This window comes from Saccopteryx leptura, chromosome 2 (assembly GCF_036850995.1).
Source record: "Saccopteryx leptura isolate mSacLep1 chromosome 2, mSacLep1_pri_phased_curated, whole genome shotgun sequence".
NCBI lineage: Eukaryota > Metazoa > Chordata > Mammalia > Chiroptera > Emballonuridae > Saccopteryx > Saccopteryx leptura.
Genome location: NC_089504.1, coordinates 336,668,324 through 336,695,459, shown reverse-complemented (window position 1 = coordinate 336,695,459; position 27,136 = coordinate 336,668,324). Strand labels below are relative to the sequence as shown.

Here is a 27,136-nt window from a genome sequence, read left to right as displayed (position 1 = left end):
TCCAAGACTTCTCTCTCCCTATTCTAAAGCCCCAACAAAAAAGGGAGAGAGGAGAAGGGAGGGAGGGAGGGAGGAGAGAAGAAAGACATAAATTCATAGAGGGGACTCAGAAGCTCCTGGGTGCCTCTGGAAGCAGGGATATCATAACCTCCATTATGAGGTTTTCCATTTGTAAAACATTTCTCTCTCCATGATGATGTTTTTATATGAGGAACATAGTTTTAAAGGAGAGAAATGCCTCTGAGAACCTAAGGATCTTCATAGAAGTCAGGCTGCCTCTAGTGAGCTGTGTGACCGTGAACATGTCAATTTCTCTGTGTGTAAAATGGGAATAACCAGGCCTTCCCCCCTGTGCTGCCCCTTTATTTTCTGGACATTGTCACTGAGCATACTCAGGCGACACGGCACCACACTTACAGGCAGGGTCATCTGGAAACTCATTGCCATGTCAGTGTGGCCAGGCTCTTTGAACCAGTATGTGAACCAAACTTGATTTACTCGGGGTGGGGCACAGGAGGAGAGAGGAAGGAGAGGTCACTGGGGTGAGGGCCCCTACATTCCTGTCCCTGAGTCCCACCCGCGCTCCTCCTTCCCCGGCACTCTACCCCTTTCTTTCTCTAGTCCCACTTCCTATTGCTCCAGGCTCCTCCCCTTTGAATACCTGCCAAATTGCTTTGGTTTCTCTTTCCTTGCAAAGTCCTCCCCAGTGCAGAGAGCTACCTGGCTGGTGTGAGAAGCTGCGGGAACCACCGAGTGGAGGAGAGATGGCCTTTAGCAACTCCCAGCCTCCCTTCGTGAGCCCAGTGAGTTCCCGGGCTGCGGGCACGGGTGGTACTGCCAGCGAGCTGGTAGCCTCGCCAGGGACTGGGACGCAGCTCTGGGTCTCTGAGAAAACCACACACCCAGGGGGCAAGGGGTGGAGGGGGCATCCCGAAGAGAACACAGAAGGACAGAAATGCCGGGTGGGGCAATCCTGACACAATTTCTGCCCCTGGTGGATCTCATCTGTGCCTCCTGGGACTGGAGGGAACGGTAACCACCCGGAATCATGCATCTGAGGAAAGTTAACTGAGCTTCCTCTGGGAGCCTGTCCTGTCCTGGGTGCTGAGGGGAAGAAGGCACAAGTAACAACTAGAAGAGCAGTGGTTTGTTTAAATTAAAGGGAAGCGAACAGGGCTTCTGGGGGAGGCTAGACAGCACCCAGCATGGGGCACTTACTTTGGAGATGAGATAGCCCTCCTGGGCTCAGCCATTTACTAGCTCGTGACTTCAGGCATGCTACTCTTACTTCAGTGGTCACATCTGTAAAATGAGGCACCTCTCAGGATTGGGCTAAGGACTAAGTAAGGTGACATATCTAGGGTGTGGCCTCCTGGTCCCCGCTCTGCGGCACCAGCCTCTCCCAGTCTTGGCAAAGCCTTTCCTGAGGGGCTGGGGAGGTGGGCTGACAGAGCCCTCCTGGGGAAGGGGCATGGTGTTGGCAGGTGGGCAGAGCAGAGTGCTGGGCGGGGATCTGCCATGGCTTCACGGGAGGCCCACCCCCGCAAGGCCCGCGGCTCAACCCGAGGTAGCTGCCCGGGGGACTGGAGACCAGGCCCCTCGGCGCCTCCAGGCGCCTCCGCGGCAGAACGTGCTAGGGCTCATTTTCTGATTTTCTGTAAGAGGAGATCCCTCAGTAAGGGGAGGGATGGGGAGAGAGGGAAAGAAAAGGAAGACTCACGGACACAGACAACAGTGTGGTGACTGTGTAGGTGGGAGAGGTGGAGAAGGGAATGGGGAATAAATGGTGAGGGATGAAGACTTGACTTGTGGGGGGTAAACACACAGTACCATATGATGTACAGAGATATGTTAGAGAATTGGGCTTCTACAACCAGTATAACTATGTTAACCAGTGTCACCCCAATACATTCAATTAAAAATAAACAGGGCCTGGGAATCCAGACAAGAAAGAGGATGGGTGTAGCCCCCACAGGCTCCAGGAGCACCCGTCCACCCCCGATGGTCACCCTCTCCCAAGTGACACACTGACTTCCAGCAGTCAGGAGTGATCTTCCTCTTCCACCAAAGTGTGTTGTGCTGACATGCTGAACACCGCGAGGGCCTGCTGTGGGGGCCTTGCCCCCCATTCCTTGCCCAAGCCCCCCTGGCGTCATCTGGCCCTGCTTCCTCAGGGGTCAGGATGGAAGCTGGAACCTCAAGCAGGACGGGGCTTGCTGTCGGGTCCACAGAAGCACTCAGGGAGCCAGGAGTGAGGATGCTCTATGCTTCGTTGTGAGAAGTGGCCTGTGTGGCGGTTAAAAGCATGGGTGCTGGGATGGATGCAAACCCACTCTATTACTGACCAGCTGTGTGGCTTTGCGCAAGTTACCAAACCTTTCTGTGCCCCAGTTTCCTCATCTGTAGAGGTGGCACTAATAACGGCCCCAGCTGTTGGGAGGATAACTAGGTAGCAGGGAAACTGGCCAACAGAAGCAGCTCAGAACGCTTGGGGCAGCGGCATCCTCTGGCTGAAAGCCTCGTACTGTTCCCTGCAGTGAGGCCTTCTGCCCGCTGGGGCTGGGTGCCCGCTGGTGACCCTGGGCCTACAGGAGGAGGCTGCCCACCCTCTGGCCTATGGGGCCTGGTTCTGCAGTCTGAACATCCAAATAGAAAGAGGAAGAAAATATTTCAGCCTCCTGACCTGGCTCAGGAGCCTGGAGCAAGTTCTGACCCAGCAGAGGGATTAATCCACCCTAAATTAATTAGTTCATCCTGTTGGAGCCGAGAGGACTCTGTCGCTTTAGATGAGAGAGGTGGTATTTACTTTGGCAGTAGTCTCTACCACTCCCGCTTGTCCCCTACCTGGCCACCTCACTCGTATACATCACCCACCTGGCTCCTCCAAACATTTCATTTCTGCAGGGAGTTGGCTTAAAGAAGAAATTAGAGAAAATGTTAACAAGTTGAAAAATGTAAAAATTGACTAAGAGCTGGAAGCCCCCTCTCCTAGGTTAACGCGGGTTACCGACCACGTTAGATAAAAGGCATTCTGGAGGTTCACTTTAAAAGTCAAGAAGTAACCAATTTGGGAATTTTGCTCAGAGAGACTAAGAAGGGTGTGGTAGAGACACCTACTATGTGCCAGTCTCTTCCCCAGACTTTTTCTCACTAAATCATCGATCTTACACAAAAGTTAAGATTTATCCCTGTTTTACAGATGAGGAAACTGAGGCAAAGAAAGGTTAAATAAGCCTCCCAAGGCCACTCAGGTAATGAGCAGCAGAATTAGGATTCAAACCTGGATTATGCTTGGCTCTAACATGATGCAAGCCTCACCATCACCATTGCTCCTTAGAGCACCCAGGAAAGTGAGTTTGACAGGATGAGTGCCGATGGGGCCTAGGAGGAGCAAACATGCCACATGAGGGTTTCGGAAGTTGCCCAGGGCCTGGGGGAACGATGGGAGCCCATGGCAGGCGTAGAGGAGGAGGCTACCCTGTGGCTGCAGAGAGCATTCAGGAACAGGCACTACCTAAGGTGGCTGGGAGGACGAAGGTCATGGTCACCACAGTTCTATGGTAGGGTGGGCAGGAGAGGTGAGGTGGATGCCTTCTGCTTGGCCTTCTTGGGTGAACCCGAGGTTTATTCTTTAGAATACGTTGGTAACCTCGTTGGTCCCTTGGGTTTCTGAGGTTCAACCAGGGTCCTGGGGCCTTGGATGGAGCTTGGCCTAGAGTCCAGCAGCCCTTCTCACCACCCTGGTTCCTTCCTCTCTCAGGGTCATGTGCATGCTACTTCCTTCTCTTGGAAGCTGTGACCTCTTAAAGGAGGCCAGCTCCCGGTCACATCTTCTCAGAGTCCGACAGTCTCCTGTCAGTCTCAGAATGTCCATGTGACTACAGATGAGACTGAGAGCCCGTATGTTCAGTTCACAGCTGCACCCAGCACCCACCACGGTGCCTGGCATACCAGGCCAGACACTAGCAAGTGCCGGAGGGGACAGACACAGGAGGCAGGCCCACTGACTGACTGTCTCCTTCTCCCTGCAGATTGTCCCCTTTACTGGGGCCATCCAAGGGGGCCTCCAGGACGGACTTGAGATCACTGTCAATGGGGCTGTTCTTTACTCCAGTGGAAACAGGTACCAGGAACTGTTGTTTCTTCCCAGCCTTGCCCCTTAGCAAACCAGGCACCTGTCAGCTCAGCCTGGTTCACCCGACCCTCTCCCAGCTGCCTTTGCCCGGGCTCAGGGACGCTGGGTGGGTAGGGCTTGGCCCCTGCCAACACCGCATGGTTCCTCTGCCCTCTGCCAACAGCATCTGGACACTGTTAACAGAGCCTCCCCACAGACCCGGAGATAGCACAGTCAGGCCTGCCCGGCGGCAGACCATCACGGACTAGGATTGAACTTTGCACACTAAGACCCAGAGTTGTAAAAATAGCACTTCCTTTATTTCCCATAACTGCTGTCACATCAAAGCCCTCCTGTGGCTGATGTGGAAATGTTAAAATTTACCATCAGATGTAATTTGGTCTCTTTCGGTTTCAAGTTCTTTCCTGGAAAATACTAAGTCAATTCAAAATACAAACATGTCAGTACTGTTTTCCACCCAAGAAGGGACTTTGGGGAACAGGGAAGAGCCTGTACATCTGCTCAGAGGATGGAGAGCCCCCTACTGCTCAGGTGGCCCTGGCTGACCTCTGCTGAGGTCCGAATGGTGTGGAAGTGTGGGGCACTTGCCGGATTTGGGTGGGATCTACGACCATGGTGGTTGCTTGCTGACGCCCACAATGCCCAGGGTGCCTTCTGGACACATGGCTCTCTCGGAAGCCTCTCGGCCTCAATCTTAGATGTCTTTTGCCTCCAGTGGCTCTTTTATCACCTATCATGGGGCGCGGGAACCTTCTGGACCCCTTCACAACACTCCCCGGCCCTCTCTACCTCATCGTGGCATCTGGATTCCAGAAGGCTTTTCTCTGCCATCGCCTCCCCTGTCCGGTGGCTATAGCCACGTGCACCCTGGCACCTCTCCGAGAGCCCTGCGTGCTCCCAGGAGATTCCAAGGAAAGTGAGGCACCCTCTAAACTCTGCCATCAGGGGAATCTGGGACCTCAGCTCTGAACCTCCCTGCCCTTCTCTCTCCTTCTCCCTCTGCTTACCCCTCCTCCCACCACCAAGGAGCCTTTCTGCTCCCATCCTACTGTCCCTACCTCTTTGCATGGGAGCTTTTGCACCCTCTCCTCCCTGGGGCAGGGATTTTCAAAGGACCAAAGGAATGGAGCTGGAAGACCACAAGGGGAAACACATTCAGAGATATTTCAGAAACAATAGTCACATTTAAAAATTACTTTTTTTTTTTTTTTTTCTGAAGCTGGAAACGGGGAGAGACAGTCAGACAGACTCCCACATGCACCCGACCGGGATCCACCTGGCACGCCCACCAGGGGCGATGCTCTGCCCACCCACCAGGGGGCGATGCTCTGCCCCTCTGGGGCGTCGCTCTGCCGCGACCAGAGCCACTCTAGCGCCTGGGGCAGTAGCCAAGGAGCCATCCCCAGCGCCCGGGCCATCTTTGCTCCAATGGAGCCTCGGCTGAGGGAGGTGAAGAGAGAGACAGAGAGGAAGGAGGGAAGGGGGTGGAGAAGCAAATGGGCGCTTCTCCTGTGTGCCCTGGCTGGGAATCGAACCCGGGTCCCCCACAAGCCAGGCCGACGCTCTACCACTGAGCCAACCGGCCAGGGCCCAATAGTCACATTTAAAGAGGAATATAAACTTAGGTTTTCTGGTTCTAGAGTCAGTGGGAGCTTCCTTTCCTTTTAAAGTTCCCAAAGGGAGGGCTGGCTGGGCTTTTGGCCATGCATTTCCCTAGGTCCCTGCTGGCTGAGGGCCCACAGAGTGACCTGGTATTGAGGACACACCCAGAACTCGCCCTCCTCCACAGAGAAATCAAATGGGCTCCACGGGAATTGAATAGAATGTGTATCAAGGGCCACCTCTTGGCTCGGTACAACGCCTGGCCCTAGGGGGGATGCAGAAGACAGGAAAGCAGGAGGCCTTTCTTGAGTGCTGCGCATGAGTTGGAGACACAAGAGTGACTCCAAGAAACAGGCTGCGAATCACATACATGCTGAGTCTGGGAAGGCTAGAGTAGACAGTGACACCTTGGTGGAGAACCTCAGATTGAAACTGGTTTGAGGACATGTGTCTGGGGAAAGGCAGGACAAACATTTATTGCACCCCTTTTGTGAGCCCGGCTCCTTGGAAGGTTCTGTTTTAATTCCTCTTTTGAGAGCCGTAGATATATATACTCAAAGAAGTTTTGAAAGTGAGAGCTTCCGGGCCTGACCTGTGGTGGCGCAGTGGATCAAGTGTCAACCTGGAACACTGAGGTCATGGGTTCAAAACCCTGGGCTTTGCCTGACCAGGTGGTGGCACAGCGGATAGAGCATCGGACTGGGATGCGGAGGACCCAGGTCCAAGACCCCAAGGTCACCAGCTTGAGTGCGGGCTCATCTGGTTTGAGCAAAGCTCACCAGCTTGGACCCAAGGTCGCTGGCTTGAGCAAGGGGTTACTCGGTCTGCTGAAGGCCCACAGTCAAGGCACATATGAGAAAGCAATCAATGAACAACTAAGGAACCCCAACGAAAAACTAATGATTGATGCTTCTCATCTCTCTCCATTCCTGTCTGTCTGTCCCTGTCTATCCCTCTCTCTGTCTCTGTAAAACAACAACAACAACAACAAACAAACAAACAAAAAACCCTGGGCTTGCCTGGTCAAGGCACATATGGGAGTTGATGCTTCCTGCTCTTCCCTCTGCCTTTCTTTCTCTCTCTCTCTCTCCCCCCACCTCTCTAAAATTAATAAATAATTTAAAAAATTTTTAAAAAGAAAAGGAAGTGAGAGCTTCCTTCCAAGGAGAGAAACAGGAACAAAAATGTACTTGTGGGAGGGACTTCCTGAACACTACTTCATTAATCATCCCCAAAGGAAGGTAGGGAGTCTTTCCTGGGTGCGGTGACTTGAGGGTAGTGTGGTTCAGGGTCACCTAAAATGACAGACAGTACAGAGCTGGGGTCTGGGTCCAGGCCAGCGGATTTTAGGGGCACCACTCCACATCTCGTGTGTGGAACACACACCAACCTCTGATGAGGAACAGACACGCGTACTGGAATTTCTCCTGCCTGGAGAGCTAGTAGTTATCCTACGCCTCTCCTGTTAGACATGGTCATGGTAGGGGTAGTCCATCAATTTCACATGTCCTTCCAATTTGTTCTCTTCCTTCCCAGTTGAGCAGACGTGGCCTGGCCTCTCACAAGTGCCCACTTGGCATCAAAGGCTCTTGCTTCTAGGCATCGTCCTTGATTTCCATCTTTGATATAAATTTGTCATCAGTTTCCAAGATCTATGCTTCCTGTTGCTGGTGTCAACATTTTTTTTTTTTTACCCATTTTCCACTTATTTTTAGAAAGTCGTACTGGAAAGGGCAAAAATGCAATAATTACCACAAAACACTAGATGCCAATTAGGTTAAACGCAAAGAAAAGCAACAAAGTGAGGACGGGTGCAAACCTGCCACACAGGTTGTATGCAAGTTCCAGGAGGCACGCAAGTCAAGGGCATGAGGCCCTCCTGCTCCTGCCACTGGCAATAAACCAGAACACTATCTGATTGCTTCTGCCTAGGTTTGCGGTGAACTTTCAGACTGGCTACAGTAGCAATGACATTGCCTTCCACTTCAACCCTCGGTTTGAAGAGGGTGGGTATGTGGTCTGCAACACGAAGCAGAAAGGATGCTGGGGGTCGGAGGAGAGGAAGAAGCAAATGCCCTTCCAGATGGGAAGTCCCTTTGATCTCCGCTTCCTGGTGCAGAGCTCTGGCTTCCAGGTGAGCCGGAACTCTCTTCCCCACCCTCCCCCCTCCCTCCCTCCCCCATCAGGTGCGGTGAAAAACCCTTAGCAATTACCCAAGCAATGCTATTATGCAGAGAACGGGACCTTACACACCGTCACCTGCACCGCCAGGGGCAGAGGCGGATTAAGGTCAGTTGAGGCCCTGGATGAAGAAGAAAATATTGGGACCCTTGTCATTAGAAAAAAGTGTCAAGTTGGGGTTTTGTGGGGCCCTTCAGCAGTTGGGGTCCTGGGCATGTGCCTGGTGCACCTGCCATTAAATTTGCCTCTGGCCAGGGGCACCTGTTGTTTCTATGACTAAGAAATAAGAACTAGGTAGGTCACCACGTGCTCTCAGGGTCCAAGTTCACTCCATTTTTTTTTTTTTCATTCCATTTTCCTGCTGTAGCCATTTGTCCTGTCCAGGTCCTTGGTGATGTTGTTGAAGCCTTTATCCAGGATCTAAGAATGGCTTAGTCTTGCATGGTGTTGTAAACTGCTTTTGCAAGCAGAGCAATGCTGCTGGGTTCAGGGAGATGGATGGCCGTGTCCGCGCTTCTTTGTGTGAATGTGGATGGTCCCTTCCCCTCAAAGGTCCACCTGAGGTCCCCTCTCCTCTGCTCCCTACGGAGCATTTTATGCGTATTTAAATAATACCCCAGGTGAGCTAAGACTGGAAAGACAAACCTACTGCAATAAACAAACAACCATAACACCTGAAAGGCCAACAACTAAAGCCAAGTGGTGGCTGGGTTTGGATGCACTTTGATCGGACTCATGTTCCTGTAACTGGTGCAGCTCTGAAGGCTGGTGCCCCGACCTACTGGGGAGGGATGTGAACACCAGACAGATCTTCATTTCTAGAAGCAGGAGTCCTGGTCAGGTGTGTTCCCCAGCCCGGTCTGGGATCCCCTCTTGGAATAGTCACTCATGTTGACAGGTGACGGTGAACGGAAGCCTCTTTATGCAGTACTCACACCGCGTGCCCTTCCACCGCGTGGACACCATCTCTGTCACCGGCGCTGTGACGCTGAAGTTCATCAGCTTCCAGGTCAGATCATCCACCTGGCACCTGTCCCAAGGGCTGGGCATAGGGCCCGGTTTAGCTATGCCTAGGTTCTGTTGGTTCGGCCCAAAGGTACCCAGGTGACTCTGGGGACACACCTCTAGCTCTGACTCCCCCATCCCGCCCTTCCTGTGTCACCGTCTCTGTGCAGAGTGCTTGCCTCACGCTCCCAGACTCCTGCTACTCCTCTCTGTCACTCTGTGTCGTATTTCCACCCTGGTTAGGAGGCTCTTCCAGGAAGAGCCCAGGCTTAGAAATCAAACTGACTCTAAGCTCAGATCCCAGCTTTGCCATGTCATCAGCTGTGGGATCTCAGACAGTGCCTTTGCCTCTCCTAGCCTCAGTTTTCTTATTTGTGGAAGGGACACAGTCACTGCCTCCCCATGGGTTACTGTGGGAGCTCAATGAGGCAATACATGTCAGAGGCCCACACAACGGCCCACATGGGCCCACACCTGGATCTATTTGACCTGCTCTGTGTTTAAACTTTTTTGAATGTGTTGGCGACACCTTAAAGGTCAGGAGAAGTTTTGTGTTCTGGAGACTGATGGTGGCAATGGCTGCACATCAATGTGAACGTACTTAATGCCACCGACCTGGACCCTTAACAGTGGTGAAGGTGGGACATTTTATCGCAAAATTTTTAAAGGCCAGGTGATATCACATGGAAATCTGAATTTCTGGCTTTTGGTAAAAACTGGGAAGATGAGGACATGCAAGGCCCCAGGCAGCTGGACCGGAGCTGTCGTTACTAGTTTCCGTATTTGACTACACTCCCTGAGATGAGAAAAGCACACAGTAGGCCCTCAACAAACACGAGCTCCTCTCTCTTTGGTCCTCACCTCTCTTGCTCTCTCCCTACCCACTCTCTCCTCGCCTGCCTGGCTTTCCCCCTCTTGCCATGGCCCCTGCCTTTCCACCCTTTCGTGGCTCCATGAAAGCTACTCTCTGCCCCATGGCGCCTTTTGTTTCAACAGAACACACGTGCAGTTCCTTTCCAGCATGCCTTCTCCATGAAGCAGACTGCCTGTTTCCCACCCAGGGGGCGCAAACCAAAAGTGAGTCAAACGTGGAGAAGCTGGGAGGCTTAGCAGTCAGTGGGAAGGACAGAGGGCCTACAGGCCACATCATGCCTACCCAAGGTGCCCTATCTCCATTCACCAGCCACCCAGAGCCAGGACCTGGGAGTCATCCTTGGGTTGTCCTTCCCTTCCTTAATATCTTTCCAGCACACCAATGCCTCCCCTTCCCTCAGCCACTGCCTTGGTCCAGGCCGCCTGATCCCTCAGCCCACTCACACCCACCCACTGTCACAGCGAACTTCCTATAAGCAAATCCAATCTTATCCTCTCCTTGCTTAAAAATCCTGAAGGCCCCAAGCCCTCTAAGTAAAGGTCAAAGTCCCAGCAGGATGTGCAGAATCCGCCCCAGTCTTGCCCAGCCCACCTTCAGGCACGGCACCTCGCCCACGACACTCACACAGCCTCCATGCTCCCCCAGGCTCCCTCTGGCCACCACGCTTTTGCATCTGCTGTCCTGGTACTGAAAGTACCCTTTGCCACCTCACCCGCAGCCAACCCCTAACTGCCTGCCAATGCTCTGCTTAAATGGCACTCCTCAGGGCCATCTTCCCAGCCTGACAGATGGCTGGATGCCCCACGCCCTCCCCATCCCCATGGGCTTTTTTACAACTCTGTACTCTGCCAGCCACCATGTGCTGTTGTAACTGTATTCACATGTCTGTCCCCCTCACTCCACCCCCTCCTTCCCTGCACCCATGAGCTCAGAGTTGTGACTTGTCCCTTTGTGCATTCCCAGCACTTTGCACAGTGCCTGGACTGCAGTGGGGACTCGATAAATGAGTGAGAATTGTGGTTTGCACAGCCAGTAGGAGGGGAGACCAGCCAGGGCAAGAAGAACAATCTGCTGGGTGGGGAGAGGGTCTAGGGAAGGAAAAGAAGCAGGGTCTGGCCCTTCCTTTGGCCACTTGAGCAATGGATGCTGAGGGCAAGAGGTGCCTCTCTCCCCAGCCTCCCTGGGGCCCATCATGCTGCAGGTAGGGCCCCTGCCGCCTGCCACACCGATTTCAGGACTGGCAGAGCTCCTGGAAGCCTTTGCCAGGCAGCCTGACTCTGGCCCTGGCCTGGGGAAGACAGGGTGTGCTGGATACCAGACGCACCTGGGTACCATTTTGCATTTTATTGCTTGCAACGTGGTCAGGCTTGGGCAAGTTGCTTAAGCTTTCTGAGCCTGGTTGTGTCATTTAACAAAACAGAAACTAAGGATGCCTCCCTCACAATGTACCGAAGCCAGAGCTTGGCACCCAATAAGCCTCATTAAAGGCGAGTTTCCCCTTCCGGGTGAAATAGGACACTGGAAGTCATGGTTTTGTCTCTGGGAGCGAAGGTGAGCTATCAGTTCTACATCAGACACATCCTTCTCTCTCTCTGGAGGAGCCAACGGGATGCTCCTTGTCCTCCACCCCTGACCACCTGCCCCCACTCTGTTCCATACCTGGAATAGGGGGTAAGGGTCCAGGCCCCACAGGCTCAGGATGCCTCGCTTGGGAGCAGGAAGGAGGAAGCAAGCTTGAGTCTGGGGAAACGTTTCTTACCACAGTTTCTGCCGTCGTCAATGTTAACCACCATTTTTATTTTCTCGTTCCCTTCAGCCTTCAGGTGTTTGGGCAGCCAACCAAGCTCCCATTGTAAGTCTCTTGCTCTCTCTCTTCTAAACCTCTTCATTTTGGTTCTTCCTGTGGGTTAAAAGGAGGAGGCAGGGCCAGGCGTTGGGTCTCTGCCATGGGAGGTGGAGTGGGGGCCGAGGGTCAGCTGAGGCCAGACCCCTTGCCCACCCGCCTGACTGCGGTGGTGGTGGTGGTGGTGGTGGTGGTGGTGGTGGGGCGGTTTGGGGGGCCGGGGTGGCTGGCTGGCTTGATGATTTGGGAAACAGCCTGAACTGCCCAAGCCCCTGCCATCTGTGGACAGCCACAGGAAACCAACACTCCACATCTCCTCCTTCTTCCTGCAAAGTGAAGCTGTCTATGCTAGAGAAATTCCCGCGAGGAGGAGGATGGGCCAACAGGTCACAAATGAAGCCATATTTCTTCTCCAGGAGAAGCTTTTGCCCCTACCTCATCCCCTTAAGAGGAGAAACACCTCTCGCCTGTAATTTTGGGCATCTGGTCAGGCGATTGAGCTGTTGACTTGCTCGGAGCCCACTTAAGGAGGGTGCGTGCTAAACGGTGCCCTCTGGTGGTAGATGGTGATCTTCACACTGGTGAGAGATGGTTAAAACCCGATTTCTTTCTTCCAGACTCAAACAGTCATCCACACAGTGCACAGCCCTGGACAAATGTTCCCTGTAAGTCCGAAAGCTATGGTCAGCTCACAGCCCCTCACCCCTTCAGCAAAGATTGAGTTCTCTAGTCTCAGAGAAGGGAGGAGAGCAGTTTAGCAAGGAAGATGGGGACATTTGGAGCTGGAACTTCTGCTCAGAAGACGTGCAAGTCAAACTCCCCTTGAGACACCAGAGATTCCGGATCAGGCTGGCTTTACCCAGAGGCCCAAGAGGCAGGAGCCTGAGGACCAGCCGGAAATCTGGTCCTGTTACTGAGAGGAGAGGGCAGTGTCCCCAGCATCTGAATCTGAGGCCCTGCATCCTCCTGTCCCCGGATGTCACTGCTGGTCACAGACTTAAGCTACTGCTTCTCTCCCTCCTGCTGGTACAAGTCAGATGGGAGCCCTGGAGTGAGGGGAGCGGGCTGTGGAAGGGTTGAGGGCAGGTGACCATGAGACTATGGCAGGAAGTTCCACCAAGGCTGAGAGGAGAGGGAGGGGGAATGGAAGAATCCAGGGGCTGAAGCCTCCCATTGGAGCATCCCCTGGAGAGTGTGTGTGTGTGTGGGGGGCCTGGCTGTGGGTGTGGGCGCGGGCACAATTCCACACTGAGTTTCCCGGTTTCTTCTCAACAGAACCCCACAATCCCACCTATGGCGTACCCCAACCCCACCTATGTAAGTGATTTCTCAGGGGGGCGGAGGTTTTGTCCATGGGGCAGCAGGGAAGGTGAAGGGCAGCTTACCTAATTAAAAGCAGTCCTTTGGTAAGCTGCAGTTCTTCAACCATCCAAGGAAATTAGAAGACTGTTGAAAGGAGCTGTCACCTTTAAAACTGTCCCTTCATCATGAGCATATTACATGGCCCTCCCTTCTCAGCCCAGGTAGCCTTTTGTGTCCAGCCAAAGTTCTTTTCATGGCAGTGGAAGCCCATTAATCTGAGGAGCACTGGAAAGTTTTCTTTCGACATGTGCTAACCAAGTAAAGAGATCATGATCCTTTCTTGAAAATATACAGCTTATGGGTACAGTTAGTCAAACTCAGGTAACAGTTCAACTTCATGGAAATTGGCAGGAAGTACCCCCTACAGGGGTCACTGCTCTGGCTGCCCCTGGCTGACTGACCCCTCTCTTCCCGACAGCCAATGCCCTTCTTCACCAGCATCCCTGGCGGGCTGTACCCCACCAAGAGCATCATCGTGTCGGGCACCATCCTGCCCAGCGCTCAGAGGTAAGCCTGGGCTCTTGGGGAGGAGGAGAGATACGCCAAGGTCATTGTGGCCCCGCCCCTGGCTCTGGGCAGGCTGGGGAGGGGCAGGGGCCCAGAGGTCAGGGGCCATAGGGGGTCCACATGAGCTGCCTACCCCCAGGTTCCACATCAACCTGCGCTCTGGGAGTGACATCGCTTTCCACCTGAACCCCCGTTTCGATGAGAATGCTGTGGTCCGCAACACGCAGGTCAGCGGCTCTTGGGGGCCTGAGGAGCGCAGCCTGACCCAGAAAATGCCCTTCTTCCAAGGCCAGAGCTTCTTGGTAAGCAGTCGCAGTCTGGGGCTCCAGGGAGCTCCGGAGGGGCAAGTGAGCAGGTGGTGGGGGTGTCTGGGGGCCTCGAACAAGATAGGAGCTGAGGCCTCTGAGGTGAGGGCTGGGCCCAGTAGAAGAGGATGTGTTCAACAAATTATCATTGTTATGGTTTGACTATTACTGTCAACACATAAAAGAGGTGCAGTATCTGCTATTTACAGATTGGAAAAAATCTCTCAAACGCAGGTTCCTTGTCTGAGGTCACACAGCCAATAATTGCCAGATCAAAGATAAGAATGAGGTGCATTCATCTATTCACTCATTCAATCATTCATTCAACAATCATTTATCAAGGTCCACTTTGTGCAGGAAGTAGCCCAGGTGCTGGGGGGACAGCCATGAAGTGGACAGATGGGGTCCTGCCCCTGAACTTTACAGTTTAGGCAGAGGAGGATCAGTGTAGATCACAGCAGGTGCTATTCCAAAAGCACAAGTGAATAATGGGTAGAGTGAGGCCCAGGCAGGGGCCACACGCCTCAGATGGGGACAGCTCTCAGAGGCCACAGTGCAGTGGAGACCTCAACAATAGAAGGAGTTGCCCCACAAAGATCTGAGGGGGTGCATTCCCAGCAGACATAGGAGAAAGCAGCTGTTATGGCAAAGTGAGAGTCATGGGCGTGGCCTATCCAGGAACTGGGAGGGGCTGAGGCTGGAGGCCCAGAGCACAGAGCAGGGGTTCTCAACCCTGATTACAGATTCAAATTACCTGGAGAGCTTAAAAAAAGAAAAAGCAATGCCTGGCCACACCCCAACCAATGAGGGAGTGAGCCTGGGCATCCATCTTTTTAAATAGGCCAGGATTGAAAATGGCTAATGTAGGGCCTTGAGGGCCATGGAAAGAAATTTGGATTTTAATATAGGATGTTGGTGTGTTTTGAGCCAGAGAGCAATGCTCTGGCTCAATCAATACTCTGATTTCTAGAGAGCTGCGTGACTTTGAGCAAGTGTCTTAGCAGCTCTGGGTCTCAAATGCCTCATCTAATAAATTGGGCTAATAACAGTATTGACCTCACAGCGATGGAAGAATGAAAGGCTTAGGACGGTGCCTGGTGCACAGTAAGTGTGCAGCAAGTGTTGTGAAGGGGATGATGACATCTTCAAAGATGTGCTCTGACTGCCTTGTGGAGAATATTCGGGTGAAAAAGACAAGTTAGGAGGTAGCCGTTGCAGAAGGGCAGGTGCGGAGCACCCCTGTGTGCCGGGCACTAGGGACACGGGTGGCACAAGCCAGAGCTCCTGCCCCTAGGGGCGTAGGGTCCAGTTGGAGAGTGAGGATGGGGGCGGGGGACATGACCTAAGGGAACACCTGACTTGACTAGTAGGGAGTCAGGAGGTGGGGAAAGGCAGGGAAGGCCAGCCAGAGCGGGGGGGGGGGGGGGCGCCTCAAGGGAGAATAGCAGTTATCCACGCGGGCAAGATGTGCGGAGCGGGGAGCCGGGGAAGAGCATTCTCTGCCAGGGGAACAGAATATGTAAAAGGACGGGAAGGAGAACACTCGGCGTGTTTATGAAGAGCGAATCCTTCCGGGTGACTCGAATGCAGGTGTGGGGTGTGCTTAATTAATGTTTGAAGAAGGCAGGAAGGAGGGAGACACCAGCCTGCATTTAGGTTTGAGGACTTTCCAAGTGGGGTGCAAGTGTCACGACCTGTCTCTTCAGGTGTGGATCATGTGTGAAGGTCACTGCCTCAAGGTGGCCGTGAACGGTCAGCACTTGCTTGACTACTGCCACCGACTGAAGAACCTACCTGCCATCAACAGCCTGGAAGTGGCAGGCGACGTCCAGCTGACCCACGTGCAGACATAGCTGGGACCCCTGGCCCTGGGGACACGGGCTGGAGCACAGTGCTGCCTGGATCTGCCCCTCCGCCTTCCCAAGCTCCCAGCCCGGGCTGCCCTCTCATCTCCCTCTTGACCCCAATCCTACCCTCTACTCAAGTCCACCTCAGGCTCGAGTCACCAGATGGCCACTCACATGGGAGGTGATCTCTTCAGCTCCTCCTCTTTCTCCAACCTTTGACCTTTCCTTTCACCCGGTACCAACCCTCCCCCCACTCCAGGAACATGACCCTGACTGACACCTGCTAATCTCCACCAAGTACAGGATCTTTTTCAGCTGGAGGTTACCCCTGTCCCATTGCCCTTCAAATAAAGAGAGAAAGAAAAATCCATGTTGGCACAAATGCGCAGGACGATCGTGGTTTATTAAATGTGTTTGGAGATGTATTGGTTTCTGGAATTGGGGAGGTCCTGGCCAAGGAGAGCATAGGCTAACTTCGATGCAAGGGATCCTGATCCATTTTTGCTCTCAGTGGGTCCCCCCAAATCCTACACAGGTGTGGGAGAAGCAGCCAGAAGTGGGATCTTTGGATAGGAATCTCTGGCAGGAAGCTTAGCAAAAGAGGTGAACCCAGGAAACAGCCCCACGCTTTTTTTTTTTTTTTTTTAAGATTTTATTTATTCATTATAGAAAGGGGGGAGAGAGAGAGAGAGAGAGAGAGAGAGCGAGAGAGAAGGGGGGAGGAGCAGAAAGCATCAACTCGCATATGTGCCCTGACCAAGCAAGCCCAGGATTTTGAACCGGCAACCTCAGTGTTTCCAGGTTGACACTTTATCCACTGCGCCACCACAGGTCAGGTAGCCCCACGTTTTTTTGTTGTTTTTTTTTAATTGATTTTTTAGAGAGAGAGACAGAGAAAGAGAGAAGGGGGAGGAGCAGGAAGCATCAACTCCCATATGTGCCTTGACCAGGCAAGCCCAAGGTTTCGAACCGGCGACCTCAGTGTTCCAGGTCGACGCTTTAGCCCACTGCGCCACCACAGGTCAGGCCTAGCCCCACGCTTTTGAGATAGGCCAGAGGCTGGGATAGAGCCTGTGAGGGCTGTGGGCTCATCAGAACCCTGGATCCCAGTGGGAGGAGGTAGCAGGTAGGGTCAGGAGAAGCTGACTCAAAAGAGAGACTTGTGTTGCTCCACTGGGAGTCCCCAGGTGTCGGAGGTTAGGGTGTGGGAGGGAAAGTAGCTCAGTGTGAGGTCCTGCGAGCCACCAGGTCAGTGCAGGGGGACCCGGGTCTGTGTCCACATGATACCAACAGGCCCTGCTCACTCCATCAAGAATCCAGTGCCTCAGAAACCAGGGTGCAGGCTCAGAGCGTAGTCCTCGACCCAGCAGGATCTACAGCACCTGGGAGCTTGTTAAAAAATGCAAAATCTTGGGCCGCACTGCAGACCTGAATCGGAGTCTGCATCGGAACCAGGTCCCAGGCAGTGTGCACGCCACGTCACTGTGGGAGGGGCACTGGTCCAGGTGACTGTGTTCTTGTTGGGACACTGCACATTGGCATGTCCCCTTCTCCCTCCACCCCCACCCCCACTGAGTAGGGGGATCAGGGAGCCGATGAAACAGAGGCCAAACCCAAGCTGGGAGTCAGATTTTGCTGGAACCTGACTTAGCCCCTGGTCGAATTCCTTCCTTGTTCCCACTGGGAGAAGGAAACATGTCTCAGTCCCTTAAGGAGCCTTCCTCATGAAAGATGTGTGTCCTTCCCTCACTGCCAAGTCACTGACATATAGCCTGACCCCACATGCCTTGTCATCCAGGTGCCAGGTCCCAGGGCGAAGTACTGTGACTTTGTGAAGCGGGCTGTGGTCGCGCCTTTGCTACAGAGCTGGCCTCCTGCCAGCGCCGCCCCTCCCCGCCCCACCCGGCATCCCCTGCGCGGGTGCCTCCTGCACCCGGCTCAGCCGAGGCCTATGCCTCCCACCCTATCTCGGGTTTCAGATGTGCACTCCGTGTGCTGGCCTCGAACCCATTTCAGAGGGGCAGCAGGGCCAAGCTGCTCCATCCCTTTGTGGGGGATTTTTGTCCAGGCTGTGCCACCCACCAGCCCCCAAGTTTATATAATGTAGGGTTGCTTCTCTTATGAAACACACACACACACACATACAATGTGATTAAAATAAGATGCACTTTATATAAATATCCCCATCAAGGAGTCACACAGGGAAGGCGTAAATGGCCCTCAGGTGGATGACTAGGGTTTGTTTGTTTTTTTAATACAAAGGCATAAATAACTGTACATGGGAGAAGGGTGGGGCTAAATACAGAGCAGCACGACAGCGCCTCCAAGTGGCCGCTTGGAGTGGTGCAATCAGGAGGATCCATCCTCACCCACTAGCGTTGCAGATTCACTCTCCAAGGGATCAGGGACACCCCAATTCCCCCTTATCCGGGAAAAGGTGGGCTCAAAGGAGACAGGAGGTTCCACTTAGTCCAGGCTGCTACTTGGTAGCAGGTCAAGTAAAAGGGGAAGGAGCTGGAGAAATAAGACCTTGTGACCTCAGTTAATCGAAAGTTGGCTCCATCATGAAGTTCTGCGGCGGCAGCTTTAACTTCTCCCGTGGGCTGTTTGTTGGAGGTCTGGGATCGCTCGGCTGCCCCGCTGCCAAGTGAGCGGCCCCATCCTCTTTCACCTTGTAAGGAAATACAGCACTAAAGATATCTTCATGATAGCGCTTCTGGCTCTTTAAGGGAAAACAGAGAGAGATCAATGTGTCAGCTCTGCTGGTCCAGCCCCTTCTCGTTCATCAGGCCCAGCCTGGAACAAGCTCCTGGGCTCCTCCAGCTCCCCTACCACGCGTACACTTGTGAGCCATTGGCCTTCCCTACTGTCCTGCTTAGATTACACTCGAATCTCACTTGACTCTAACTCCCACGGCTGCCTGCTCTGGTGTGGACCACCGAAACATCTTTCCAAGCTCTATGATGGACAGGGTAGCCTGCCTAGTGCCTGTCCCACTAGCACCTGGAAATGTGGGCTCTGCGATTAATATGTTTGGTGATTGCTGCATCCTTTCTCCCAGTTTTGAAGTGTCATAATACACAGGAACATGTTAGAGGCTCTGGAAGTCTTATCATAAGGCAACACGTTTGCCTTTGTTTAACCAGCAACCAGACCAGGATGGACTGACAGCCCATCTGAGCTCCGGCCACCTCTAGGATTCCTCCGACATCCAGGACTGTTCGAAGCCTGACTCCCCTGGTTCAGACTCCCCTAGTCCTGGCTCCCTGGCCCACGCCCTTGACCTGCATCCCTAGCGCACACCCCAGCTGCAGTACCTTAAGCTGGAAGAAATAGTCCTCGACCTGCTCCTCACTCAGGCTCAGCCTGGCAGCCACCAGCTGCTTCAGTGTGTGGGCCACATCCCGGGCCATGCGCACGTCCCCGCAGACATAGAGGTGGCCTTGTTCCTCATGGAGCACGTGGAGCACCTCGCCGGCCAGCTGCTGCTGGAGGATGTTTTGAACGTAGACCTGAAACCAGAGGAGATGGTGAGTCCAGGCCTCTGCTGCTGGAGTGGGGTGGGGAGTGAAGCCTGAAGTCAGGCTGCTGGCCACAGGGAGGCAGTGTGTGTGTGCCATGGGCTGCAGGGAGACCATGCTCCCCGCCAGGACTCTGCACAGGGACCAGGCTCAGCACGAGGAGGTGCACTGGCATCCTGCCCAGCCTGGGCCTGGGCTGCGGCTGGAGAGATGAATGCTGGCCACAACCCTGCCCTTGAGGGGCTGAGGGTCCAGTGAGGTTCCTGGATATACTCTGAATTCACCATGCTTCAAAGAGGCATCAATCAAGCCGCTTCCCCTGCCCAGGGCTCTGAGTCGTACCTGCCTACACCCCAGAAAAGCGGTTCTCTCAGTGCAGACTGTCTGTGTAGTCTCCACTGTAATTCAGAGCAGGGCACAGAGCCTTGGGCTCACCAGTGACATAGATGTCCAGGAGTCAACTGGGGCTCCCAGTGACCCCAGTTCTGGGCATGGAGCACTGGCTCTGGGAGGAGCCCTGATAGGCCAAGTTTGAAAGGGAAGAGCCACGAGTCTGTCCAGACTCCCCAGGCTCATGGGGCAAAGTGCCTCCTGGGCAGTGTGCCCATCAGTGGGCTCACGGTGGGAGTAATGGCCGCCCTCCAGCCCTGCGATGTCTGAGCAGAAAACTGGCGCGGACCACCTCTTCCTGGGGAGTTATGTATCCTGCAGCGGGCTGGGCCCTCGGGATTAACCCACCACGTGGCCCCGACTTAGTCCTGTCTTCAGGCCTGTCTGTTCTTCTAGAAGAGTAAGCGAAATACTACAGCTTCACGACATCGCTCTGACAGTGTATCCGCCTACGTTTTAGAGCCGAGGAGATGAAGGCTCAGAGATGTGAGGGGCGTGTGGGAGCCAGGGCACCCACCATTGTATAGTCTACTTTTAAAGCTCCTCCCGCTGCACGGGCAGTTGCCGTATTACCTTGGGCTGGCCAGGCAGGCGAGAATAGGCTGTGTGCACCTCATTCAGCACCCCCTTCCGGGCCATCTCCAACATCTCCTCCTGATAAAGGTGGTCTTCGTCGGGGCGCCGGCACCCGAACACCAGGGTCATGCGGCCTCCTTGGAGCCCTGCAAGACACAGCAGGCTGCAGTTACTAGGATGGCCACCAGAGGGCAGGCGTCAAGGTCTGACAAGCGGGGCACCCAACTTGAATTCTCCTTTCATCCCCACAAGTGACTTAGCTAGCACTTTCCACACTTTAAAGATGAGGAAGCTGAGGCCCAGGGCATACAGATCACTTTCCCACACAGGCCGAGGCAAACGGAATAGGGACCAAGAAATGTGTGTGGGCAGTGACACAGATCCTCTGCAGCTCAGTTCTATTCCCAGGCGGGTGCTGGCCACCTGGTGCTCCCCACCCCACCCCTGGGGACCCCTGCAGTACCTTTGTGCTCAGTGTCATGGAGCCGCTGCTGCCAGAAACTGCGGAAGGGGGCGATGCCTGTGCCGGGCCCAATGAGGATGCAAGGGCGGGTGGGGTCCTCAGGTAGCTGGAAGCCACTGGCACTGAAAGAGACAGAAAAAGAGAGGCCATAGTCCGCAGACACTGTGGACCAAATGTGCATGCAGGAAAGGGGCCGGGGAGCTGGGTGGTGGTTGGGGGTGGTAGTGGTGGGGGGTGTGGAGAGACAGTGAGCTCAAGTCTGATTCCCAAGTCCTGTAGGCTGGATATACTCTGTCCTGACCAAACACACCATTTCCCCTGACCAAACACACCACCTCCTTGCCCCGGGGGCCTTTTGAAAGAGGCTGAACCTCATTTGCTCTGGGCCCCATCACCACTGTCATCTCCATCCCTGCTAGACACTGGCCATGTTCTACAGCCAGGAGATGGAATGGAGAGGCCGTGTGACCCCAATGCCTTCTTTACGGGCCAAGGGGTCCAGAGTGGCATCCAAACCTCAAATCCTTTCCGTTCAACCCAGAACTCCCAGAGCCAATGATCCCACAGCAGACAGAGCGGAGGGGGCACTTACCTTCGTACAAAACAGGGCACTGGGTCTTGGGGCTTTAGGCTGCTGAGCCATGTGCTGCAGACACCGTGGTGCAGGGGACCCTGTCCGTCTGCAAGGAGAGCACAGACCTGACCACCATCGCCCCCGCCACCCAGGCGCGAACCCACCCCCAGTGGCTCCTCCCACTTGATGCGCCTCCTCAAACTGTCCACTCAGATACTCTGTGAGCTTTAGTTTTTCTCCTGGTTCTAAGATTTACCCTCTCTATCCCCAGAGCTGGTGAGAGCTGAAAGGGACTTAGCATGCCAGCTTCTCCTTTTACTACTGCAGAAATCGAGTCTTGGAAGGGCAGTGACTTGGATAAGGTCACTCACATGGCCGTAGAATAAAGGCCACAGCTCAGCTTCCCTGACTCTTACTCTGATGCTCTTCTAAGAGTTTCTTCAGAGACGCTCCCAGCCCAGCACTCAGCTCCAGTGACAGTTGCACAGAGTGGCTCCTGAGGGTGGCCACAGTCACCGCCCCAGAGTGTTCTCACAAATATAGTCCTTACGGGTAGGAACCCCGGGTGATGGACAGCCTCCTGAGCACTCCGGTCTGTTCTGACATCTGTGTGTGGCCCCTCGCATCTCACATGATGAGCGATAACACGCATGCAGAGGGGCTAGCTCAGTGCCCGGTTCAGAGTAATCTCCTCACACACCTCACTGCTATCACAACTCGGGAAGGTGGCTGTTTAACTGATGAGGAGACCAAAGCTCAGATATGTTGAACAGCTGCCCAAGAAAAAGCAGAGTTGGACTGCTTCAAAGCCTCTGCCTCAGCCTTACCTCGCGTGTGGTAGGTGAGCACGGCCACGGTGAGGTGGACCTCTGTGGGCGTGCGGTCCATGGAGGAGCTGATGGAGTAGTACCGGGGTTTCAGAACAGGGAGCTGGGAGAACAGGAAGCTGGCAGACACCCGCAGGGACGGGAACTCCTCCAGCACCTCCAGCAGCGTGGGACTGTTGGTGAACTTCCACTTGTTGTACTCCGAGGGCTGAAGGGCAAGGGCGGCAATGTGAGCGGCTCAGGGCACCTGGCCCACACCGAGGGAAGAGGCTGGCCCACACCGAGGGAAGAGGCTGTCACAATGCCGTGTGCACTCACTCATTCATTCACTCACTTCCCGTTCCCTCCCTCAACACTTTGAAGCACCAAGCGCTGTCCAGGGTGCTGAGATGACCAAACTGGAGAGTGAATATGTCCTGTCATGGAAGAACTCAGGACAGTGAGTAGCAGTTATCTAACTTGTGGATCTAACTTGTGTACTTACAACTTCACTGTCAGCAACATGTGGGCAGGAGTCAAATTTTTATTATAATCTCATTTGGGGCAGGCCTTTGGAATCATACAGACCTGGGTTCAAACCTTGATTGGACGCTGTGCTGAGATGCATGGTTTAGAGCTGTGGGATCTTGTCCCAGTTACTTAGCCTTTGTGAAATGAGGATAGCATCACGTATTTTGTGAGGATGTTGCAAGAATTAAATGAGAAAATGTGTGCCAAGCTAGTGCAGCGGAGCCACAGGACAATGGCATTGGAGGTGGCTGGAATCATGATCACTAGCAATGATGATGTAATAATGACATCCAGTACCTTTTGCAAAGACTTGGGCCTAGAGAGTTGCGGGTGAGTCAATGCATTTTCTTATTAATTTGTTAATTCAACTATCCATCTGTCACCATGTCCATTTATCCATTCACCCACGCCATCCATTCTCCAACCCTTTCTAAGTCCCAAGCGTATTCCAGACTTGGGGAATACAAAGACACACAGGACCCAGAGGCTCTCTTCTTCTGGATAGTCTCTGAGGATGTGCACTTTGGTTGCATCCTGCAGACACTCGGGAAAATCCAGTTTACTCAATGCAACTGTGTCCTAGAGATGTGAGAGGAGAGGGTGCCTCACTGCCCACCAGACTCTGACAAGGTCTCACTTCGGCCGCTGGAGCAGATCCCCCTTGGAGGTAGAAGACCAACTCTGGCCTCTGGCTTCCCCCAAGTATAGAACCCCACCACTGCCCCACCCACCAGCCCCTTTACCTGGCACAGGGCCTCTAGCCGCTGCCTCTCGGCCTCTTCCGTGGCCAGCTGGGCCAGCTTTCGAAGCAGCGGCTGGGTTGGAGGGGTGGTGATGTCCAGGAAGTAGGTGAGGGCCTGGCTGAGTGAGCAGGGGGGCAGCCGCTTGTCCCTGACCCAGTAGCTGCCTGGGTAAGGAAAGGAATCAGGGTGGGAAAGAGGTCCCATTTAGTTTTCCCAAAGGGTGATGAGGCCTCAGAGGCAGACTCCCTCTACCCTCCAGCTGCAGCAGAGAGAAGACACTGATGTTCTGGTTCCAGGAACAGCAACAGGGCTCATGTGCCCAACTCGTGTGCAGGAAGGTGGTGCTCGGAGATAGGGCTGCAGGGAAGCTGATCCACAGCCGTCCAAAGGGCACCTACAGTGACCAGTCCTATAAACTATGCACCAGAGTCCAGCCCCTCTCTGACCCAGGCCTGGTACCCACAGGCAAATTATTAGAGACTCACGGTGACTAAATCCACCAAAGACTGGTGTACGCCTGAGAAGCCAACTGTTCATTTAGTGAAAAGCCCCTGACTACAGTCCTCTGGATTCCTATACCAAGAGGGGCTAGGAGAGCAGCCAATCACCCCGAAGTAGATAGGGGAGTCCCAAAGGGCAGTATACAGGGTGGTCACAGCATGGACCCTGGGCCAGTGGAGGTGGGTTCGAACTCTGGCTCTCCACTTTCTAGCTGGGTGACTGAATTCTCTGAGCCTTGGTTTTCGCCTCTGTGAAATGGATGTGATAAGAAAGCTTGTCTCACTGGGTCTGCATGAGCAATGAATGACATGGTGCAGTATAACAGTTGGTACAGTATCTGGACACAGGTGCTCAATAAACATCAGGTAAAAATATTAGTATCGTGCCTGACCAGGTGGTGGCGCAGTGGATAGAGTGTCAGACTGGGATGCGGAGGACCCAGGTTCAAGACCCCCAAGGTTGCCAGTTTGAGCATGGGCTCATCTGGCTTGAGCAAAAAGCTCACCATCTTGGACTCAAGGTCGCTGGCTTGAGCAAGGGGTTACTCGGTCTGCTGTAGCCCTACGGTCAAGGCACATATGAGAAAGCAATCAATGAACAACTAAGGTGTCACCACAAAAAACTGATGATTGATGCTTCTCATCTCTCTCTGTTCCTGTCTGTCTGTCCCTATCTATCCCTCTCTCTGACTCTCTCTCTCTGTCCCTGTAAAAAAAAAAAAAAAAAAAAAAAAAAAAATATATATATATATATATATATATATATTAGTATCGCATTGTTTCATCTAGACCCAAGGCCTGATGAACCGCATCTATCTCCCTATAGTCACGAGGACATCTCTGTCCTCTCATCCCCAAGTTTCAGGCTCTCTCACATTCTCCAATGCCAGACTTGACTTCTCTGACCCCTAATTTCCTATTTTGGCCACTCTAAGTAGGGGGACACATTCCTGAAGGTGTCATTTTCACTGAGGAAGCTAAGGCCAGGGAGCTAGTCCCACGGCAGGGAGTCCCCTGACTGTAGACTTCACCGGTAACCCCTCCTCGTGCCTGTCAGCCCATGCTGCGCTCACCACACAGGCAGAGCCTCGCCTTAGCACCAGAAAAGAGTGCCCTGGACCCTCCGTAGGACAGTGTGTCATCCCCTCCGCCCCCACCCCCGGTGAGGATGGCCAGGAGGAGCCACACTCTCCTGGTCACCTATAGCCTGCCCCTGCTCACTGCCCAGGGAAGGTGGCAATAAATCAGACCCTTGGGGAGGAAGCAGTATGAAATTAGAACGCCATGAAAATGTGAGAAGTTATATATATATATATATTGGGATCTGAGGAGACTCTTAGGGTATATTCTCTGACCTTCAGGACAAATGCTCATTAGCCTGTGGGAAATGGACGCTCTTCCATTTCTGTGTTTGGTTCCAGGGATTGTGGTGAAGGCTGCATTTGTATGTACTCATTTATGTTTTTCACAACAAGGAAGGCTTTGTTATCTCTATTTTAGACAAAAAGAAATAAAGCCTAGAGCGGTTAACTCATGTGCCCAAGGTCACGTAGCTAGTGAGTGATGGCTCAGAAACTTGAACCTTCACATTTTACACTTGTTTCCACATTTCTCTATTATGTCACCAAGCAAGCTGCAGACATGTGCCTGATGTGGGGATGAAAGGGGCAATGCGTGTGAAATGCTGGCGTAATTACCCAACAAGTGCTAGCTGTTACTGTTATTGTTATAATAATTATTATGAATAATCTTGCATATCTGCCTCCTGTACAAGGTTGTGAGCTCTCTGAATGAGACATTGAATCTCATTCATTTTTCGCCCAGGGTCTGTCTGTTATATAGAAGGGACCAGTTAAAACTTCAATGGAAAAATAAACGAATCAGTCAATCAACAAAATATTGGCTAGAAAAGGAAAAGAATGAAGGGGAAAGACTCTTCAGCTGCTAATTTTTGGCAGATAGTCCCAAAGGAGCATCCCTTCTCGCTGGTTGAGAACCCTTTGTGAGGGAGCTTTAGTGCAGGCTGGGGTGGCCCACCCACCCAGCAGGGAGGACAGGGTTAGCTGCCCGCCTGGCCTGCCGTGCAGGGCCAGGCCCAGCCCAGCAGCCAGCTGGGGGCTGGTGGGAAGGTGCTGGGGCCGCCCCAGTGGAGGATCCTTGTAGAGAACTCACCGGTCTCGCTGAGGATCTCCACGCACATGGGTTGGTTGGATGTCGGGCCGTCCACCACTCGCTCCAAAATGCCTTGGACCAGGACTGGCTGGTTGCTTGGGAAAACGCCCAGGTGCTCTCCAGGCAGGTAGCTGAGACCTTGGCCGCCCTCACGGGAGAGTTCGACCAGGAGGGTGGTGCGGCTGGAGGAGGGGAGAAGAAGCCTCTGGTGACACCGCCAGGATTTCCTCCAGAGGTCCCTGACGGGTGGGCCGGTTTCCCCAGGAAATCTGCCCTCCTTTCATCTTCCTGCCTGGTTCCCTGCGCGCAGTCACCAGCACCCCTCAGGCTGGGCCACTTAAGAGGATCGGGTCTGGCTGGGCCTGAGGCTTCTCTGGGGGCAGAGGGTGAGCTGCAGCCCTCCCTGTGCGGTCTTCCCGAGTCCACTGGGCTCAACCACAGACTCTGCCTGGAGAGAGCATCCCTCTAGAGGTATGTGCCCTTGTCCATGGCACAAATCTGGTTCTTATTAGAACAAAGCCCAGTTTTCTCTTTTGTTTTTTACAGAGACAGAGAGAGAGTCAGAGAGAGGGATAGACAGGGACAGACAGACAGGAACAGAGAGAGATGAGAAGTATCAATCACCAGTTTTTCATGGTGACACCTTAGTTGTTCATTGATTGCTTTCTCACATGTGCCTTGACCGTGTGGCTACAGCAGACCGAGTAACCCCTTGCTCGAGCAGCGACCTTGGGTCCAAGCTGGTGAGCTTTTGCTCAAACCAGATGAGCCAGTGATCAAGCTGGCAACCTCAGGATCTTGAACCTGGGCCCTTCCGCATCCCAGTCCGACACTCTATCCACTGCACCACTGCCTGGTCAGGCCCAGTTTCCTTAATGTGTTTTGTTTTTGTTTGTTTTTTTCTGAAGTTGGAAACGGGGAGGCAGTCGGACAGACTCCCACATGCGCTCAACCGAGATCCACCCGGCATGCCCACCAGGGGGCGATGCTCTGCCCATCTGGGGCATCACTCTGTTGCAACCAGAGCCATTCTAGTGCCTGAGGCAGAGGCCACAGAGCCATCCTCAGTGCCCAGGCCAACTTTGCTCCAATGGAGCCTTGGCTGCAGGAGGGGAAGAGAGAGACAGAGAGGAAGGAGAGAGGGAGGGGTAGAGAAGCAGATGAGCGCTTTTCCTGTGTGCCCTGGCCAGGAATCGAAC

The 27,136-nt window shown here is 53.6% G+C and overlaps 2 protein-coding genes across 3 annotated transcripts in view; one reads left to right on the top strand and one right to left on the bottom strand.

Annotated features, from left to right (window-relative positions):
- Positions 1-697: 697 nt before the first annotated feature.
- Positions 698-16,046, top strand: LGALS9 (galectin 9). Of its 2 annotated transcripts, XM_066363746.1 has the most exons (11): positions 698-803; positions 4,032-4,123; positions 7,670-7,871; positions 8,817-8,927; positions 9,920-10,000; positions 11,614-11,649; positions 12,258-12,305; positions 12,916-12,957; positions 13,421-13,509; positions 13,649-13,811; positions 15,521-16,046. In XM_066363746.1, exons 1-11 carry the CDS (start codon positions 765-767, stop codon positions 15,665-15,667), a joined length of 1,050 nt encoding a protein of 349 aa, XP_066219843.1. In that variant the 5' UTR covers positions 698-764; the 3' UTR covers positions 15,668-16,046. The 2 variants fall into 2 exon arrangements, with proteins under 2 accessions (XP_066219843.1, XP_066219844.1); XM_066363747.1 differs by lacking the exon at positions 9,920-10,000.
- A 2,157-nt stretch (positions 16,047-18,203) lies between these two features.
- The window catches only part of NOS2 (nitric oxide synthase 2), a 32,988-nt gene continuing 24,055 nt past the window's right edge, over positions 18,204-27,136 (bottom strand). Inside the window, exons 19-26 of the mRNA XM_066367393.1 lie at positions 25,938-26,119; positions 23,266-23,429; positions 22,013-22,220; positions 21,204-21,291; positions 20,612-20,733; positions 20,146-20,294; positions 18,979-19,173; positions 18,204-18,383 (exon numbers count right to left, since the gene is read on the bottom strand). Of these exons, the coding sequence (XP_066223490.1) occupies positions 18,204-18,383; positions 18,979-19,173; positions 20,146-20,294; positions 20,612-20,733; positions 21,204-21,291; positions 22,013-22,220; positions 23,266-23,429; positions 25,938-26,119 (1,288 nt within the window). The remainder of the gene's footprint in view (positions 18,384-18,978; positions 19,174-20,145; positions 20,295-20,611; positions 20,734-21,203; positions 21,292-22,012; positions 22,221-23,265; positions 23,430-25,937; positions 26,120-27,136) is intronic.